This window comes from Pristis pectinata, chromosome 27 (assembly GCF_009764475.1).
Source record: "Pristis pectinata isolate sPriPec2 chromosome 27, sPriPec2.1.pri, whole genome shotgun sequence".
Taxonomy (NCBI): Eukaryota; Metazoa; Chordata; class Chondrichthyes; order Rhinopristiformes; family Pristidae; genus Pristis; species Pristis pectinata.
Genome location: NC_067431.1, coordinates 8,673,058 through 8,690,237, shown reverse-complemented (window position 1 = coordinate 8,690,237; position 17,180 = coordinate 8,673,058). Strand labels below are relative to the sequence as shown.

At 40.1% G+C, this 17,180-nt stretch overlaps 1 protein-coding gene across 1 annotated transcript in view; it reads right to left on the bottom strand.

The window, feature by feature from the left end:
- The window catches only part of LOC127583681 (neurogranin-like), a 64,775-nt gene extending 48,860 nt beyond the window's left edge, over nt 1-15,915 (bottom strand). The window contains exons 1-2 of the mRNA XM_052039920.1: nt 15,787-15,915; nt 798-1,140 (exon numbers count right to left, since the gene is read on the bottom strand). Of these exons, the coding sequence (XP_051895880.1) occupies nt 798-1,140; nt 15,787-15,801 (358 nt within the window). The 5' untranslated portion in view covers nt 15,802-15,915. The remainder of the gene's footprint in view (nt 1-797; nt 1,141-15,786) is intronic.
- Nucleotides 15,916-17,180: the final 1,265 nt, after the last annotated feature.

The window sequence follows — 17,180 nt, the reverse complement described above, 5'->3', positions numbered from 1 at the left end:
AGGCCAAGGTTCTGTCTGCCTTCTCAAGAGTATCATTGTTATGATACTCTTCAAAACGACCAACGGAGTGGGGTGGGGTTGCAGCCGGCATTCTCTGTCAACATTTATTCTTCAACTATTATCACTTAAAACTGATTAACAGACCATTATAGCACCCAGATGAGGAGGCATACACAAACTGGGGTGATATATTTGCTATTATGACAGAACTCCTTCAAAGGTGTGTTATTCACTGTAAACACTTTGCCAAAGCCATGAAAGAAGGTAGATAAATGGAACATTTTTAATCTTATTTTTCAACAGTGTAAACAAGCATAGCTTTATAATGGTGAATCCATCCTGATGATGAAAGTAAAAATCCCTCTTTCAGTCTGCAATGCTATTTCTATCTGTTCTCTGCTTATGGTGTAAAATGTGGACCAACAACAATGTCGCAGAGTGCATCACGGTATCATGATCAAACAAAAATTAACACAAAGCAAAGAAGGAGACATTAGGTTTTAGGAAGAGAGAAACAGATATAACATTTCAGGCCATTGACCTTTCAGGTCATCCACCCGAACATTCAACTCTGTTCCTTTCTCCACAGATGCTGCCCAACCTGTTAAGTATCTGCTGAATTTTCTGTTTTGACCTTATATTTCCATCACTGTGAGGCATTGTTTATGCATTACAACTAGGATGCAGGGAAAATTTTGAAGGAAGAGAGAGAGGTGTGAGGTAGAGAGACTGAGGGAGGAAACTGGAAAAAGCTGCAATGTCTGGAGGTGAAGCCACAAGACAGAATGAGTTCCTACCTGTCTCTGATTGGTCCCCATTAACAGATGCCCCTTCCTTTGCCTCTTCGGTAGCCCCACTTTGATCTTTTCCTTCCTTGCCTGCATCGGCTGCTCCCAAGTCTCCAGCATTCGCACTGGTCTCGTCTGGCCCATCTGCAGGTGCTTCCTCCTCGCAATCCCGTGTGCCATCTGCTTTCTGCTCGGAATCTTCCTTCTCTCCACCTTTGAGCTTCTTCCGGGTCATGTGGCCACGGAAGCTGGCCTGGATCTTTGCAGCGGCTGCATTGGCCTCTTCATCATCCAGGGGGATGTCGAGGATATCTTCCTCCTCGTGCTTCACGCAGGTTTCTTCTTTATCACCCTTCATTAAACAAAAAAAGAGAGGGAAGAAAACAAGCTTTTAAAACAAAGTTATTCACCGAGAAGTTGGCGCTTGCAAGAAAGGCTTTTGCTTATCTGTAAGCAAACATGTCACAAGTTGAAGATAAAATGCAAATATTAAATGTATTTGGTTTGGAGATTACTACAAAATCCAATTGGATTTAGCAGACAGGTGGGTGTTAAGCAGCAGACTGCAAAGCAGATCTAATGACACAAATCACTCTTGTACCATAATATTGTATGTGGGTGGTGGATTTGTTCCTTGCTCTTTCCCATCCTAGCTTTCCAGTCTTCCTTGCCTGCCCACTTCCTCTCCTACATTGTCCAAGTCAACAGATGATATTCACAGATGCCACAAATGTTTTGGCCAAACACTGAAGCAGCATGTGCAAGTGGACCTGGAACAAACACAGTACTTTAACTCAAACACCGATGTCAGCTCCCTGTGTCAGTGTCTATAATATTGGCGTGTTGGCCATTAAAAGAAACAAAAACTCCAGCCAGTCCAGGATCATTTGCATCAGGGAATTGGAAAATCAGTCAAAGTTTCTACTCAATAATTATTCCAATGACCACCCTGAAAAGAAAGCATTGGCTAAGCACATGATTTAACTCATCTGTGACTTTGTTTACAATTGATTAGTTTGTTGGCTTTTGTAGCTTATTTATAGATATATTAATAACTACCAAGTTGAAGCATCAGAAGGACATACACATGTTCTGGAGATGAAAGACAATTGAGGCAGGGTAAATAAATTGTTTAAAATTTACATCTGGAAACATGGGAATTGCTGGCAGCAAAAATATATTCATTGTCTATCATTAAATGAATGGCTTTCTTGACCATTTCAGAGGGCGGCAGGAGTTAATCACATTGCTCTGGGTCCTAAGTCTCAGACCAGTTAAGGACAGCCTTCATCCTTCCATTATGTTTATAGGTGAGGTTGATGGGGTTTACAACAATCCTGCCATTTCATAAACACCACCAGTGGAACTATCTTTATATCCCAATTTAATTAAGGGTGAATTTAAATAATCAAATGTCACGGTAAAACTTGAGTATCTCTGTGTTCATTATTAGGCCAGTAATGTAACCATTTTCCTGCTAATCCCCTGACACAGCAGTACATTAAATACCAGAAGCTTCAATCTACTGTTTTAATGGATTCTGATTACTCACAATCTTGAAGTTCCCTCTCAATTATTATTCCAATGAACTTGGTTTGAGAGAATTAGAAGTATACACAGGAATGGGTAACTGTAATTCCTCTCACAGCTGATGAGCTGCCTTAAATCCCCATCTGGGAAAAACCCGATTGATTTACGAGCACTGAGTTCAGCATTGAGCAGTGCAGTGGTTTAGCACAGCTCTTGAATCAGCTATTGGGACAAAGGTCTTATCTTTGTGTAATTGTTTTATTAATTCATTCACTGGGTCAAAGGCAACATTTCTGTCGCATCCCTTCCTGTCCACTTGGTCGTTACAGAGGACGGCATTGGGTCTGGGGTCACATGTTTCCAGGTAAAGATCCAAACATCCTTCTCCAAAGAGCATTAGTGAACTAAATGGATTTTTAATGACAATCTGGTAACTCCATACTCACTATTGCTAAATCTAACTTTTTATTCCAAACTATTTTAAATTTTTATATTTAACTCTCTCAGTTGTCATGGTGGGTTTCAAATTTGTGCATCTGAATAATCAGCCCAGGCCTCCATATACTAATTTGGCAACTTTAAAATACTCCAACAGAAGCATGTTTATCCAATCGTCATCCAGCTCCTGAATCATCTACACACGTCTAGAATTCAGCACGGTTGGCACCAAGTTGCTGATTCTTAGCAAAGCAATGAAAACGGCTGGAATTAGGAACTACAAGTTTCACCCAAGCGTGAATGATCCATTGATGTGGGATTGAGAGCTGAGTAATATAGAACTGTTTAAAGAAGATGTTTTCCCCACATTGAGTCCATACTGCACAAGACCTGGAATTGTTGAGGCAGAAAGGACAAAAGTGAGTTTCTCCTTATCACTGACTTCCCCCATGAAGAACTTTCATGAGCACAGTAAGAATGATGATATTTTACCCAATAAGATTTGTAGTGCAGATCTGCAAATTGTAGTAAATTCAATGAAATGAAAGTTATATCCTAATTCACATATGAAGGATTAGCAATTATTCCCTAATTAAGTATTGACAACTGGCGATCGCATAAGTTAACCATTACATTTCTCCATCTTCTCTGAAAAGCAGAAAATATCTTGCAGCCATACTAATATATTCAAGCTAAAACTATCAACAGATTTATTTAAATATTGGGAAATCTGCAGTAAGAGGAAGACATAACAACGTACAATAAGAGTTCTTTGAAAGTTTTGTGCTTTGAACGCCTTTTAGCTATTCTCCTTGCAGTTGGGTGTGCTTTTACTGCTTAATTAATTAATCTGATATTCCTTGCCCTCTTTTCATCTAAGCAGTGCTGAGGCCCATGATCAGAACCAGATTTCTTCTTCTCCAAGATTTTAAGCAACACAGTTAGCATCTGTATAGTTCTGGCTCAAATTCAATTGAACCTCAGTGTTAGGCAGGCTGAACATTTGTCCATCCACTGCCTGCCTACAACAATGATAAATTCCACAAACCATTTGGGATTAGCTCAGAAATAATGGCTATTTGACATGACAAGAATATTGCTTTCCTTACCATGGGGTGATCCCTTTACTGTGTATTCATTATTCTAAGATGTTTTGATTTGTATTATTCCAAGGAGTGTAGTGGTTAGCATAACGTTATTACAGCGCCAGTGACCCGGGTTCAATTCTGGCCACTGTCTGTAAGGAGTTTGTACGTTCTCCCCGTGTCTGCGTGGGTTTCCTCCGGGTGCTCCGGCTTCCTCCTACATTCCAAAGACATGCGGGTTGGGAAGTTGTGGGCATGCTATGTTGGCGCCGGAAGCGTGGCAACACTTACAGGCTGCCCCCAGAACACTCTATGCAAAAGATGCATTTCACTGTGTAGTTCGATGTACATGTGAATAATAAAGATATCTTATAAATGAGTGCCACTGAAGATAAAACAGAGCTACAGAATACTTCATTAGAGCTTCCAAATGCAACAGCGAGAGCAGCATCAGGGTTAGCTGACTGACATAGAGAGTACAGCTGGGTTAGGGACAATCAGCAGATATGAAGAATAACAGTAGGGATAGGGATTGAAACAGGAAGGTGGCATTGGAAAGTACAGTAAAATGGTTGTTAGATGGATTTACATGTGCCTGGTAGTGCTCCCACTGACAGACCCTGCCTCCTTTATAGTGATGAATAGAGAGAAAGGCATTATGAAAGTAAATTTCTGTGGGTCCATGCTAATGTTTATCCTTCCACAATATTCTCTCATCCCTTTTCATCTAACATTATTAGCGTACATTTCTCTTCCTTTCTCCATTCTCTGTTTATCTATCTTCCTCTTACATACTGTTCACCTTTACTGATCCTTGTGGCAGTGAGTTCCATGTTATAACCATTCCCTGAGTAAAGCAGTTTCTCCTGAACTCCCTATTCTATTTATAAATGGCGACCATATATTTGCAATGTCTAGTTTTAGTCACTCCTGCAGGTGATGTGCTTTTTCTTTTAAAGTAGCAGCATTTCAAACTATATGAGAGTGCAATTTTTTATATACAATGGCAGTACCTCAATAAATCTGTGAGCATCATATTCTGTGAATGCTCAACTTGGAGCATCCATCGGCACTGCATTATGCAAGACATTAATTGCTTTCCCAGGCACCTGTCACAAAGCTTTTATATTAAGGTAACCTTATACTCCAAATTGGCAAAATGTTTCAGAGCTATCCCTGGGAGCATTGTTTCATGGCACCTCTGCAATAAATAAAGACTTAATCCCAAATACAGGTACAATAATGTTCATGCTTTCACTTTAGTGTGTTAGAGCATTATAGGCTGATTGAGAGCGTCCTGCAATGCAGCCCAACTGCACCATTGCCTGACAAGTTGGTACCGTGGTGGAGGCCAACAAGGATAAAGCCAACAGGAAGGTCCAGAAGAGCAGTCTAACTAGACTGGGGAAGTCTAGTTAGAAGACTGGGGAAGACTGGAGCAGTCTAACTAGACTGGGGAAGTCTAGTTAGAAGACTGGGGAAGACTGGAGCAGTCTAACTAGACTGGGGAAGTCTAGTTAGAAGACTGGGGAAGACTGGAGCAGTCTAACTAGACTGGGGAAGTCTAGTTAGAAGACTGGGGAAGACTGGAGCAGTCTAACTAGACTGGGGAAGTCTAGTTAGAAGACTGGGGAAGACTGGAGCAGTCTAACTAGACTGGGGAAGTCTAGTTAGAAGACTGGGGAAGACTGGAGCAGTCTAACTAGACTGGGGAAGTCTAGTTAGAAGACTGGGGAAGACTGGAGCAGTCTAACTAGACTGGGGAAGTCTAGTTAGAAGACTGGGGAAGACTGGAGCAGTCTAACTAGACTGGGGAAGTCTAGTTAGAAGACTGGGGAAGACTGGAGCAGTCTAACTAGACTGGGGAAGTCTAGTTAGAAGACTGGGGAAGACTGGAGCAGTCTAACTAGACTGGGGAAGTCTAGTTAGAAGACTGGGGAAGACTGGAGCAGTCTAACTAGACTGGGGAAGTCTAGTTAGAAGACTGGGGATGACTGGAGCAGTCTAACTAGACTGGGGAAGTCTAGTTAGAAGACTGGGGATGACTGGAGCAGTCTAACTAGACTGGGGAAGTCTAGTTAGAAGACTGGGGAAGACTGGAGCAGTCTAACTAGACTGGGGAAGTCTAGTTAGAAGACTGGGGAAGACTGGAGCAGTCTAACTAGACTGGGGAAGTCTAGTTAGAAGACTGGGGAAGACTGGAGCAGTCTAACTAGACTGGGGAAGTCTAGTTAGAAGACTGGGGAAGACTGGAGCAGTCTAACTAGACTGGGGAAGTCTAGTTAGAAGACTGGGGAAGACTGGAGCAGTCTAACTAGACTGGGGAAGTCTAGTTAGAAGACTGGGGAAGACTGGAGCAGTCTAACTAGACTGGGGAAGTCTAGTTAGAAGACTGGGGAAGACTGGAGCAGTCTAACTAGACTGGGGAAGTCTAGTTAGAAGACTGGGGAAGACTGGAGCAGTCTAACTAGACTGGGGAAGTCTAGTTAGAAGACTGGGGAAGACTGGAGCAGTCTAACTAGACTGGGGAAGTCTAGTTAGAAGACTGGGGAAGACTGGAGCAGTCTAACTAGACTGGGGAAGTCTAGTTAGAAGACTGGGGAAGACTGGAGCAGTCTAACTAGACTGGGGAAGTCTAGTTAGAAGACTGGGGAAGACTGGAGCAGTCTAACTAGACTGGGGAAGTCTAGTTAGAAGACTGGGGAAGACTGGAGCAGTCTAACTAGACTGGGGAAGAATATTGGCTCCAAGAATCTTTCATTTGGCTCTGAAGAAACAAACTTTTCCACTTAGGAACTATGTCCCTTGACTCAATCCTTTAAGGATCTTCCCCATGTCCTCTTGTCACTAGCCTGAAGAACGGTGGGTGCAGCTTCCTGGCCACATTTGCTGCTGAGCTGCGTATGATTAGAGCTCTTATTTAACTCACTTCCAGAACACGGAACTTCTTGAAGGATAGTCCTAATTCAAAAATGCTGAGGGCTTATTTAGCACTAGGATCTTGTGCAGGTACCTGCTGTCATGTGAGTGGGCCAGAACAAGCTCCCTCTCATGAAAGGGAAGCGGAATACTATCAGCTTTGTGGTCTGTCAAAGATGTTCTACTTCAAATTTATCTGACTGATCAGAGGCATTCAAAGATCATTGAAAAATCAACTGTGCAATTTTTAAGCATTTAAAAATTATTTAAAATCAATTAAAACACACTTAAGAACATTTTAAATTCATTAAAATATTGAAGCAAACACAATTAATTTTAAAAAATGTAAACATTTTACTCTAACCTTCCCTGCTTACAGCCATTCCAGTCCATTCAAATAGATGGGCTCACAGATCCATTATGGTTTTGTGGGCTGATTCCCTGACATAAGTAGCCAGGCAGCTCAGCAAGCTCATGCCATGCAGACCACAGTTCTGCACAGAATTTCTGGCAGTTCCCAGCAAGTTCCAGCCCCATATCTTTCAGCTACAGTGCTTGAACTCACTTATTCAACTCCTTAAATATCCATTCCTGGCGGCTGCTCAAACCTGATGCAAAACTCAAAGAATATCCTTGCACAGGTGCAAGTATCTTAGTAGTGATCCCACTTGTGAACTGTGGATGCTTCAAAGCTCAGTCCTCCAATCTTTTCCTAGCAGCTGTATTTTAATTGTAATCTTTTGTATCTATTTGCACCTTGTTCTGGTTGTATATAAATGGCAGGAATGGCTGAAATGCCTAGCAATGATGAGTGCCCAAGGACACAGAGGGATGAGGCAGTCCTCACCCCTCCACATATAGCTGGGGCCCTGAGATAGCCCAGGTTTGGCCTCAAAGATTTCTGCGGCCATGCCAGTGGACTAGCACAAGTGTAGGCATCAGAGTACGTGGCAGCCAGAGAGCCCAGCCATACAAGCAGACACCACATCATCTGTTCCCATGTTACATGTATGTAGGGAGTTACCTGACCATGGCCAAGTAGCATTTCAGCAGGACTAATGATATAAATGGGATGGAGAATATCCTATGTTGTGTTACTTGTCCCCAAGTCAGTCAAAACAAGAAGGACAAAGATTACTGCCCTCGCTCTGGGGTTCAAAGCCTGAACTGCAGCTGGCTGATCATTTAAACATCACGAGTTCCTATCCCTATTACCACTGTATTATCTATCTGCTCACTCACACAAAATGCTCCAAATTAGATCATGCCTTGAGGTGTTGCCATGCACAGATTTGATGGGGCATGGGATTAATCCTCCTCTGGCCCTTCTGGAGAAAGAGAAACACTGAGGCACACATAATGGTTTAGCACAAGCTGCCTTCAATGGAAGCACTGATGGTGTAAAATGCTTCAGTACATGTTTTGGCACAAACAAGTAAATTAAATATTAGGATGTGGTGAAACACTGGTCCTGATACTATCTCTGGCACACATGTTGTTCTCTCTCACTAGCATTTGTAGGTATTCCTCTCTGTCCTTCCTCTTTTGTACAGGAGTACAATAAGTACACGTGTGTATGGCATCTTGCTGAAGTTATATAGTACTCTGGTGAGACTGCACCTGGAATATTATGGACAGATCTGGTTTCCCTAACTAAGGAAGGATATACTTTCAATAGAGTGCAGCAGATTTATTCACCAGATTGATTCTTGGAATGAGGGGATTGTCCTATGAGAGATTAAGCAGACTGGGTCTATAGACCATTCCATTTAGAAGAATGAGAAGTGTTCTCATTGAAACATATAATGTTCTAATGGGGTTTGACAAGGTAGGTATAGAACTGATGTTTCCCTTGGCTAAGGTGTCTAGAACCAGGAGTCAGTCTCGAAATAAGGGCTGTCCATTCAGGAGAGAGATAAATTCTTCGCCTCGAGTATAATGTATCTTTGGAATTCCCTATCCAAGAGGGTTACTGTTTTAGTTGCTGAGTGTATTCAAAACAGAGAATGATAGATGGTTGGATATTAAAGGAATCAAGGGATATGAGATTAGTGCAGGGAAGTGACACCGAGGTGAAAGATCAGCCATGATCTTAGTGAACGACAGAGCAGACATGAGGGGCCAAATTGCCTACTTCTTCTATTTCTTACGTTCTAAAGTTTTAGACTCCCTTGTACTGGAAATGTGAAGCAATTGAAAAGTTTCAGATGTCAAAATGGTTTAGTGATGTGTAGATAATCCATAGTGCATGGTTTACCCAGCTTCATTAGATTCTTCCAGTACAATTGCAAGAAAGATAGTTTATGTGAAGACTGGGAATGCAAAGCAAAGCCTGCTACATAATGGGTGCTCATGATAAATGCTAAATGTTCTTCATTGCACTGTGTGGATGTAAGTGCCATAGAAAACTAGTGGCCTGCATTCATGGATATTTATTGTAGATTCTTCCAGTAACTTCCAGATGTGTCTGGGATGAAGGTGGATTTTCCATGTGTGTTTCCTGCTGGGAGTCTGTAGTATTTAACCCCATCCCTCCCCTTTTCTGTCCCACTTCCACCAAAAGAATGCAATAACCTTCATTTTGCTTCATCTCTTTACAGGCATTCTATCTGGAAAGGTTTGCTGTTTTTCCACAAGATAAAGTGTTATTAAGATGCATGCGTTTGGTAATTCAAAATACACAAGATGAAATATTCTCAGCTACAGCGTGATAAAGTAAGTGGGCTTAGACATCTCTATTATAGCTGCAATTGAAAAATAATAACCTTTCCTTTTGCGTACTTGCTAACTGTGGCTAATTGGCTCCTTGAAACAAGTACCATTTGCACACACACATTTCAAACCCAGACAGTAGGAAGTCAGCTTAACAAGGTTTTCCCTAGGGAGGTAGCTGCAATTGATAATAACCTAGTTTTTCTGATAGTAATGCAATTTTTAGCACAATCACGTCATTTTTAATCATTTGATTTCCTTTCCAATTTTTCTTTAGATTTATCACTCTTGCTAGGTTGGCAATTTCACATTGGCCTTTCTGTAATAAGGATACTCACAGATCTCTGCTGCCTGGTACACTTCAAGCTCCACATGCCAGCTGGACATTGGACGTTGGCAGGCAAAGATGGACTTCCTTTTCCTCCTCAAGAGCCGTCAAACACATTTCCAGCAAGCCATCACAAAGAGGAGGCTGATTTTAACTCTCCCAAGTCTAGAAACACTGACAAATATTTATAAACCAAGAATAAATTGCATTTATAGACCCATGTGCCTTTATCCTGGCAAAACATTCCAAAGGAATGAACCTCAGAGCCCAATATCAAACTCTTTGTGTTATTAATATGCCGTACTATCAAGTGAACTTCATTGCTTTCTTGATTTCTTGCTTTTCTTCCTTCTCCTAATGACCAGATCATAACTCAAACCAAATGCTCATCATCTATGTTTCTTGTGTTCTCAAATGCTTCCATTCAAATCGCCACCCATCTCAATCATTCTACAACCCCTGCCTTCCTTTAATTCTGTGTGGTCTTTCCCTGGCCCCACTGCTATTCACCCCTGCACACCCCCCCCCATCACATCACCCCACCACCACCCCATATTCCTTCAAACACCATCAGCAGTCATGCCTTGAATTGCCGGGGTCATATGTTTTGGAATCCTCTCCCTCAAAATATCCTCCATTCTACTCCCTTTTTCCTTCATAAAAAATGCATGCATCTTGATAACGCATTATCTTGTGAAAATAATGTTAACCACCTTTCCAGAAAGAATGTCTGTAAAGAGGCGATGAGCGTAAAGGTTATTAGCATTCTTTTGGTGAAAATGGAGCGGAGAGGAGTGTTGAGTTTTACTGCAGACTTCCTCTGGGAATAGTGCATGGAAAATCTACCTCATCCCAGACATACCTAAAGTCAGTGAACTTATGCCAAGAGTGCACCATTGTCTTTCAGTAAGACAAATCACTAGTTATCCCTTTGGGTTAAAGGGATAGTCTCAAACTTCTTAAAATATATTCCTTTCACCAAAAGTTTGCTGAACTTTCTTGATATCTCTTCTTTGGCTTCATGTCAAGCCTTGTCAGATAATGCTCTGTGACATATGCGGGGAAGGTTTTACAAAATTACAGGTGGAATATAAATAAAAGATGCTGCTGTTCCTTTGCCTTTGATTTTCTACATTTTTTGAAGAGTTCCTGGCAGGATATTGGAAGGGAAATTTAAAGCATTAGCAATCCACAATCAGTATTACAGGCTACAGGGAGATGCTGAGTTACACTGAATGAGCTTATCTTTTTAGCAGTAAGTATGGTTCCAGTATTCCCAGATATTCAGAGACTTCTGTATTGTATGGATATCATAATACAAAAAAAAATCTATTAAGTGTCAGCTTTGGCTCAGTAGGCAGCATTTTCTCTTCTGAGTTAGAAGATTATAGATTCAATATCATTTCAAACAAACACAATATCTGGCATGACTCTCCAGTGCAGTACAGAAGGAGTGTTATGTTGATAGAGGCTTGGTTTTTCAGGGCAGGCAAAAAAACTAATGCCCCAACAGACCTCTCAAGGGGGCATAAAAGATCCCATGGTACAACTGAGAAAAGATCGAGGGAGCAATGTCTTGTTGCCTGGCTGATATTTTGCCACAATCAGCATCACAAAAACAAATTATCTGATCATTAATTTGTTGACATTAGTGGGAGCCTGATGATGGAAATTGATTGCTGTATTTCCTATGTTGCAACAGCAACCTCAAAAGGACCTTGTGACTTTGGGTAGGGTCACACAATCAAATCAGTTGAAAAAATATATCAAATAGAAGGAGACCTACCAGTGGGTCATCTCCATTCCTGGATGCTCTGGCCCAGTAGGAGCTGATGAATTGATTATCACAGGTAGAAAGCTTGAAAAAGCTGAGAAAAGGAGCCAGGTCAGTTACGTTACATAATGTCAAATCTATTTCTTGTGTCAGGTTTCACTGTGGTCCAGAACAGAATCAACAAATGGATTGTGTTTCATAAGAACATAAGAAATTGAAGAAAGTAGGTTATACAGCCTCTCCAGCTTGCTCCATCGTTCTGTGACATACTGGCCAACTCTGTGCCTTGTCCTGTCTCTTCTTAAATTCATTTCTGGGCTTCACAAACTGAGCCAGCACTGAATTGCTCATCCCTAATTGCCCTTAAGAAGGTGGTGTCATCTTGAATCACTGCAGTCCCACCCAATTCCAATATGTTTTCATTTCCTCATCACCTTCTAAATAGCTGACCCCTTATCTTGTGACTAGCTGCCCTGGGTTAGGTTCACCACTGCTTGTCATTTACTTTTACAATCCAGAATCTTGCACCACCTTTCAGTCCTACAAATTTACCTCATCTCTGGTAACAATTTGGTGAATCCAAAATACCTGCCTGCAAGGCAAGTATATTCTTCATTAGGTGTAGAGAACGAGACTGCATACTGTACTTCAGGTGAGACATCATCAAAGCCCTGTATAATTCCGCTAGAAGGACAAGTTGTAAAACTCTCAGCTTTTCACAGCATAAATTATGAATGGATAAAGGCTCATTACTGTCCTTCTGGCACACCATTAGTAAAGCCTTAAAAATACCTTATCTTTCCTACTGTCATTCTTCTGCTTTTTAACCAATTCTCTACCCATATTTTATGTGACCTGAACCCAAATAACTTTTTCTGAGATACCTTACCAGGTGCCTTTCAAAGGTCCAGATACATGAAATTCATTGGTTCTCCCTTATTTATCTTTTGTTTATATTCTCAAAGCACTCTAATAGAATTTCAAACATGATTTCCCTTTCATAGAACCATTGACAATGCTGAATGATACTATCATTTTACAAGTGTCCTGTTATCATGCCCTGAATAACAGATTCCATTTTCCTCTTTCTCTATTCTTGAAAAGTGGTGTTCCATTTGTTATATTTCCCTGAGATATGACGGTTTCAGAATATCAGGAATTTTGAAAGATCATCACTTATACATTCATTTACTCTGCAGCCAATTTCATTTAGAATGTTGGGATATTTAATTAATGATAAGTTCCTTACTGTTCTTAAACCTTTGATTTCCCTGCTATTTTAGTTTTGCTTATTGTGCCTTCTACAAGCAGATACAAAATATTTGTTTAATGTCTCATAATTTTTTTATTCCTCATTATAATTCCTTTTCCTCTATAGGACCCACATTTATTTTTGCTACTTTCTCCCTTTCTACATTCTCCCATTTGGTTGAATATTTATTGCTTACGTATTCTGTCCCGCTTAATCAAAGTTTTGGTCACATTGTTGCTTCCTGATACTTCCAACCTTTGGGCTTAATGTTCCTCAGATTGTATTATAAACTTTTCTTTTCAATGTAATATCATCTTTAATCTCTGTAGTCAGCAGTGGATGGATTAGCTTTCTCACTGAGTTTTATTTCTCAATGGAATATATACTTATTGAGAATTATTAAATACTTTAAATGTTTGTCTACTATCCTCAAATTGAATTTTTAAAAAATGATACAGTGGTCATGTTTCCCTGGAAGATCCATTGCTGTGAATTTACTGATTAATGCTGTCTCATTACACAACATAAAGTCTGGAACAACAAACTATCTGCTGGAGGAACTCAGTGGGCCAAGCAGCATTGGAGTGGGGGAGGGGGTGGGGGGGGGGAAGGAATTGTCAACATTTTGGGTCAAAACCTTGCACCAGGACCCATCTGGAATACCCAGCGTTCTAAGTTGGCTCTATGATGCATTTCATCAGTGAACTGTTCTGAATGCCTGTTTTGAAGTCACCCTCCTGAAGGTCATACAGAGCATCTTCAGAAGACAACAAAGGTGCTACATAAAATACAAGTCTTCCTTTTAGCTTTATAGTGGGGGAGGAGAAGTTGCCTAAAACCACTGTTTTTATATCAAAAATGACACGTATAAGGAAGAAGAAATGAAAGATTATGGGTTGGTCAGTTTACAGATAGAAACACTGCAGTTGTATTTTAGAATGACATGGGGACATTGTGCGAGCTTGTGTCTGTAAATCATCACACGACAAGTTCTCAACATTGAATATGTCACCATGGAGAATTTAATTATGTCTCTACAAATGAAAGACTGAAAATCTGAGAACCTTTTCCGATGCATCTGTTGCACCTTGTGGCATCAATGGAAGTCTGTGAGCAGATGTCACACCCATCTTGTCGGCTGAGGATCGTGCATAGCATGCGACTTCCAACATGGTGGAGTAGCAGCATTTTTGAAAAAGAAAACATCACACACAAGAACCAAAACAACTTAGTGATTGGCTTTCCCTTGATATTTCAAGGCTGCATTTGTCAGTCGTACAGTTTCAGCAATATCCTGAACATAAGAGTCAGACAACGTCCAATCCTAATTGACGTGTCGATCTGAACTTCCCTTAAGCAGAGGGGATAAATTGAAGGGAAGCATTTGTCAAGCTTCCATAGTCCTGAACAAGAACAGCATCAGTAGTAACCCAAAGGCACTTAAGCTCACTCATCTACTTTGATAGAGGAGGCACTTAGCTGGGTAGAAGAAAATAAACAATGAGAGATAGTCAAGGCATGAGCAACTAATATACTGCAAATAATTATAGCCTTGAAATTGCTCCGGGGTATACGTTAATTTTCCTTTATACATTGTGAATTCCAAATCGGTGATTTGTTTCCACTTTGGGTCCATATTCTACACACGGTCAGCCCATTCTAAATCACTGAAGTCCACTCCAAGTTATAACAACCATCACATCATCATTAGACCACCAGCACAGATTGGTGAATGTGAATTGAACTGAAGTTAAATGTAAGTTGAATTACCAAAAATAGAACTTATCTGATTGGGGAAATATTTGCATCAGATGCCATTCATTCTGCTGATGTCTATTAATGAGACCCAATGGTTCCATTTCAAATTCTCAACACAATTCTTACTTTAAAATGGTGTTAAGTGCATGGTCATATGAACACATTAGATTCTGTTAACTACTGGACATCCTTTGTATTCTATATCTTCTATCAGTTCAGATCCAACACATTTATTAAAACAGGAATGGAAGAGCATATTGTCCCATCCACACACAGCCCCTAGTCCTCTTCTTTGTTATAACTGCATTTGAGATGTTTGAGAAGTTTCATTTCCCCTAACCCTACATGGCAAATGATTCCAGATACTTATTATAATGTGACTGAAGGAGGTTTGTATAAAATGTACTTTTTACTTCTTTATATTCTTGTTACTGGTGCCACTTTTCCTGATAGATTCTATTTATCAATATCCCTAAACTGAAATTTAAAATGTAGAAATATAATAAACAATCATCATATTTTGAATCATAACTGTGACTTCATAAAGACCAAAATAATACCTAATTCATATTAATGCAGAAATGTCTCTAACTACTTGTTTTTTTTAAATTATCCTAATGTCCATCGCAGTGTTTCAAAGCCAATACATCTTTCTGGGTGGAAGTTTGATGAAGAGAATTTTATAACCACATGCCATATCCCGGCATGACACCCGGAAAGATATTTTTGAGCCTAGATGCTTCCAGAAAATGTATACTTTACTGAAGAACAGCAGGAAGAAAGCAGCACTCAAAGAGTTAAAAATGCAGAAAGCCGATCCACTAATTCTTCAGTTAAAACTTCATTCCTGAAGAGCTTCTTATTTAGAATTGTTTTTAATAAACCCAAAGCCCACAACACAAACAGTGCAGTATCTGAGAGATTTCAATCCTCTATATGAGATTATGCTATTTTCAGTTATAGTTACATTTTATAAAACAAACAAATCTCTGGAAAGCCAATGAATTGAACATGTTAATTGAAGTGATATAAATCAGAACACCCCAAATGCCGTTAACAGTAGTTATCAGCTCACTGTTCAGTGTATCTCATTGATAAACATCTTACGACTTCAAAACTAAAGGTTCTGAAAACACCAGACTTGAATTAAGCAGACATATCACAATCAAATGAGTAAGAAAAAAAATGGAAATTATACATACAGAACAGCAATCCATCCTAACACGACTGGGGATCAGAACCTAAAATCAGATGCTGAGATTTAGTTACTGCAGGTAAACAAGAGGCTCGTGAACGAGTGCTGTACTCTCTATACTCAAGCTCTCTCTCTCTCTCTCCCTTTCTCACTCTCTTCTGGACTGATCAGCTTCTGCAGGTGTTAAAACTAGACCATCCCTGGTTACATAACCTCCTTCATTAGCCCAAACCGACCTATCACCAGCCCACACAAAACCTGGGCTCTTTCCATGCACAGTTACAACTGACACTGCCAGTGAATCTTTTCACCAGTAAGTGCTTTTTTTCCCTTTTCTCTATTCTCAGCAGACATGTTGTAAGACAAATACAGATGAGATTTGTGTTCAATGGTTCTTTCTGTCCTCATTTTCTCTCTCTCTTTCTCTTACTTTTTATTGAGCTCCCACACATATTAAGCCTCTCTGAAATAAATTTTAATGCTTTTGCATTCCAATTTTGAGTTGATAATATAGATATTTATTCTTTGGTCCAATATTTAACAATCACATCATTGTTCCCATTAGGTTCATATTTTAAAGCAAGATCTTTTCCTTTCAAATTAAATGGTAGCAATAATTGCTAATTTCTCTTAACACAGAATTACTCTGCTGTTTGGAGATTTTAAGGACGATAAAGTAATATTGGATAAGCTACTGTGCAGTCCATTTTAATGAAGTATTTAAATGCTATCAGTAACTGATCAGCAAGATGCTCTGTATATCAGTGACAGTGAGATCTAGATGCTCTCTTGTTATAAATCATCCTTCAATATCCATGAACTGTGCTCTTTTCATATACCTTGCCTTCTGTCTCAAATGATCTTATATCATTAGGGGCATAATAGTATCGACTTAGATTAGTAGTACATGGGAAACTTTTCAAATTCATTGACGTTATAGTTTCTGAACAATGCCAGGATACTCTTCTGTGGTGTGGAAGTGCCGCAGTAACTTTCTCCATTATCCATCCCTCTCTGTGTTAGTGCAGCAGAGCCTCAGCAGACCATTCCGTCATGGATATATTACAGCACTGGTATCCCTGCCCACCTCTGCTCCCCCAGCACACACACACACACACACACACACACACACACACACACACACGTGCATAACAAACACACACACATAACACTCATACACAATAAACTCTTAGATACACACAACAAACGCACAAGGTACAGACACACACACAATAAACTCACGCAAAAAAAATCACTAACATAACAAGTACATAAACGGCAAGCACACACGCAGGCACATGCACTCATACACAATAAACCCATCGACATACACAACAAACACATCCATATGCACACAAACTAAACTTGCAAAGGTGTGTTTGCACATGCACATGTGGGGTA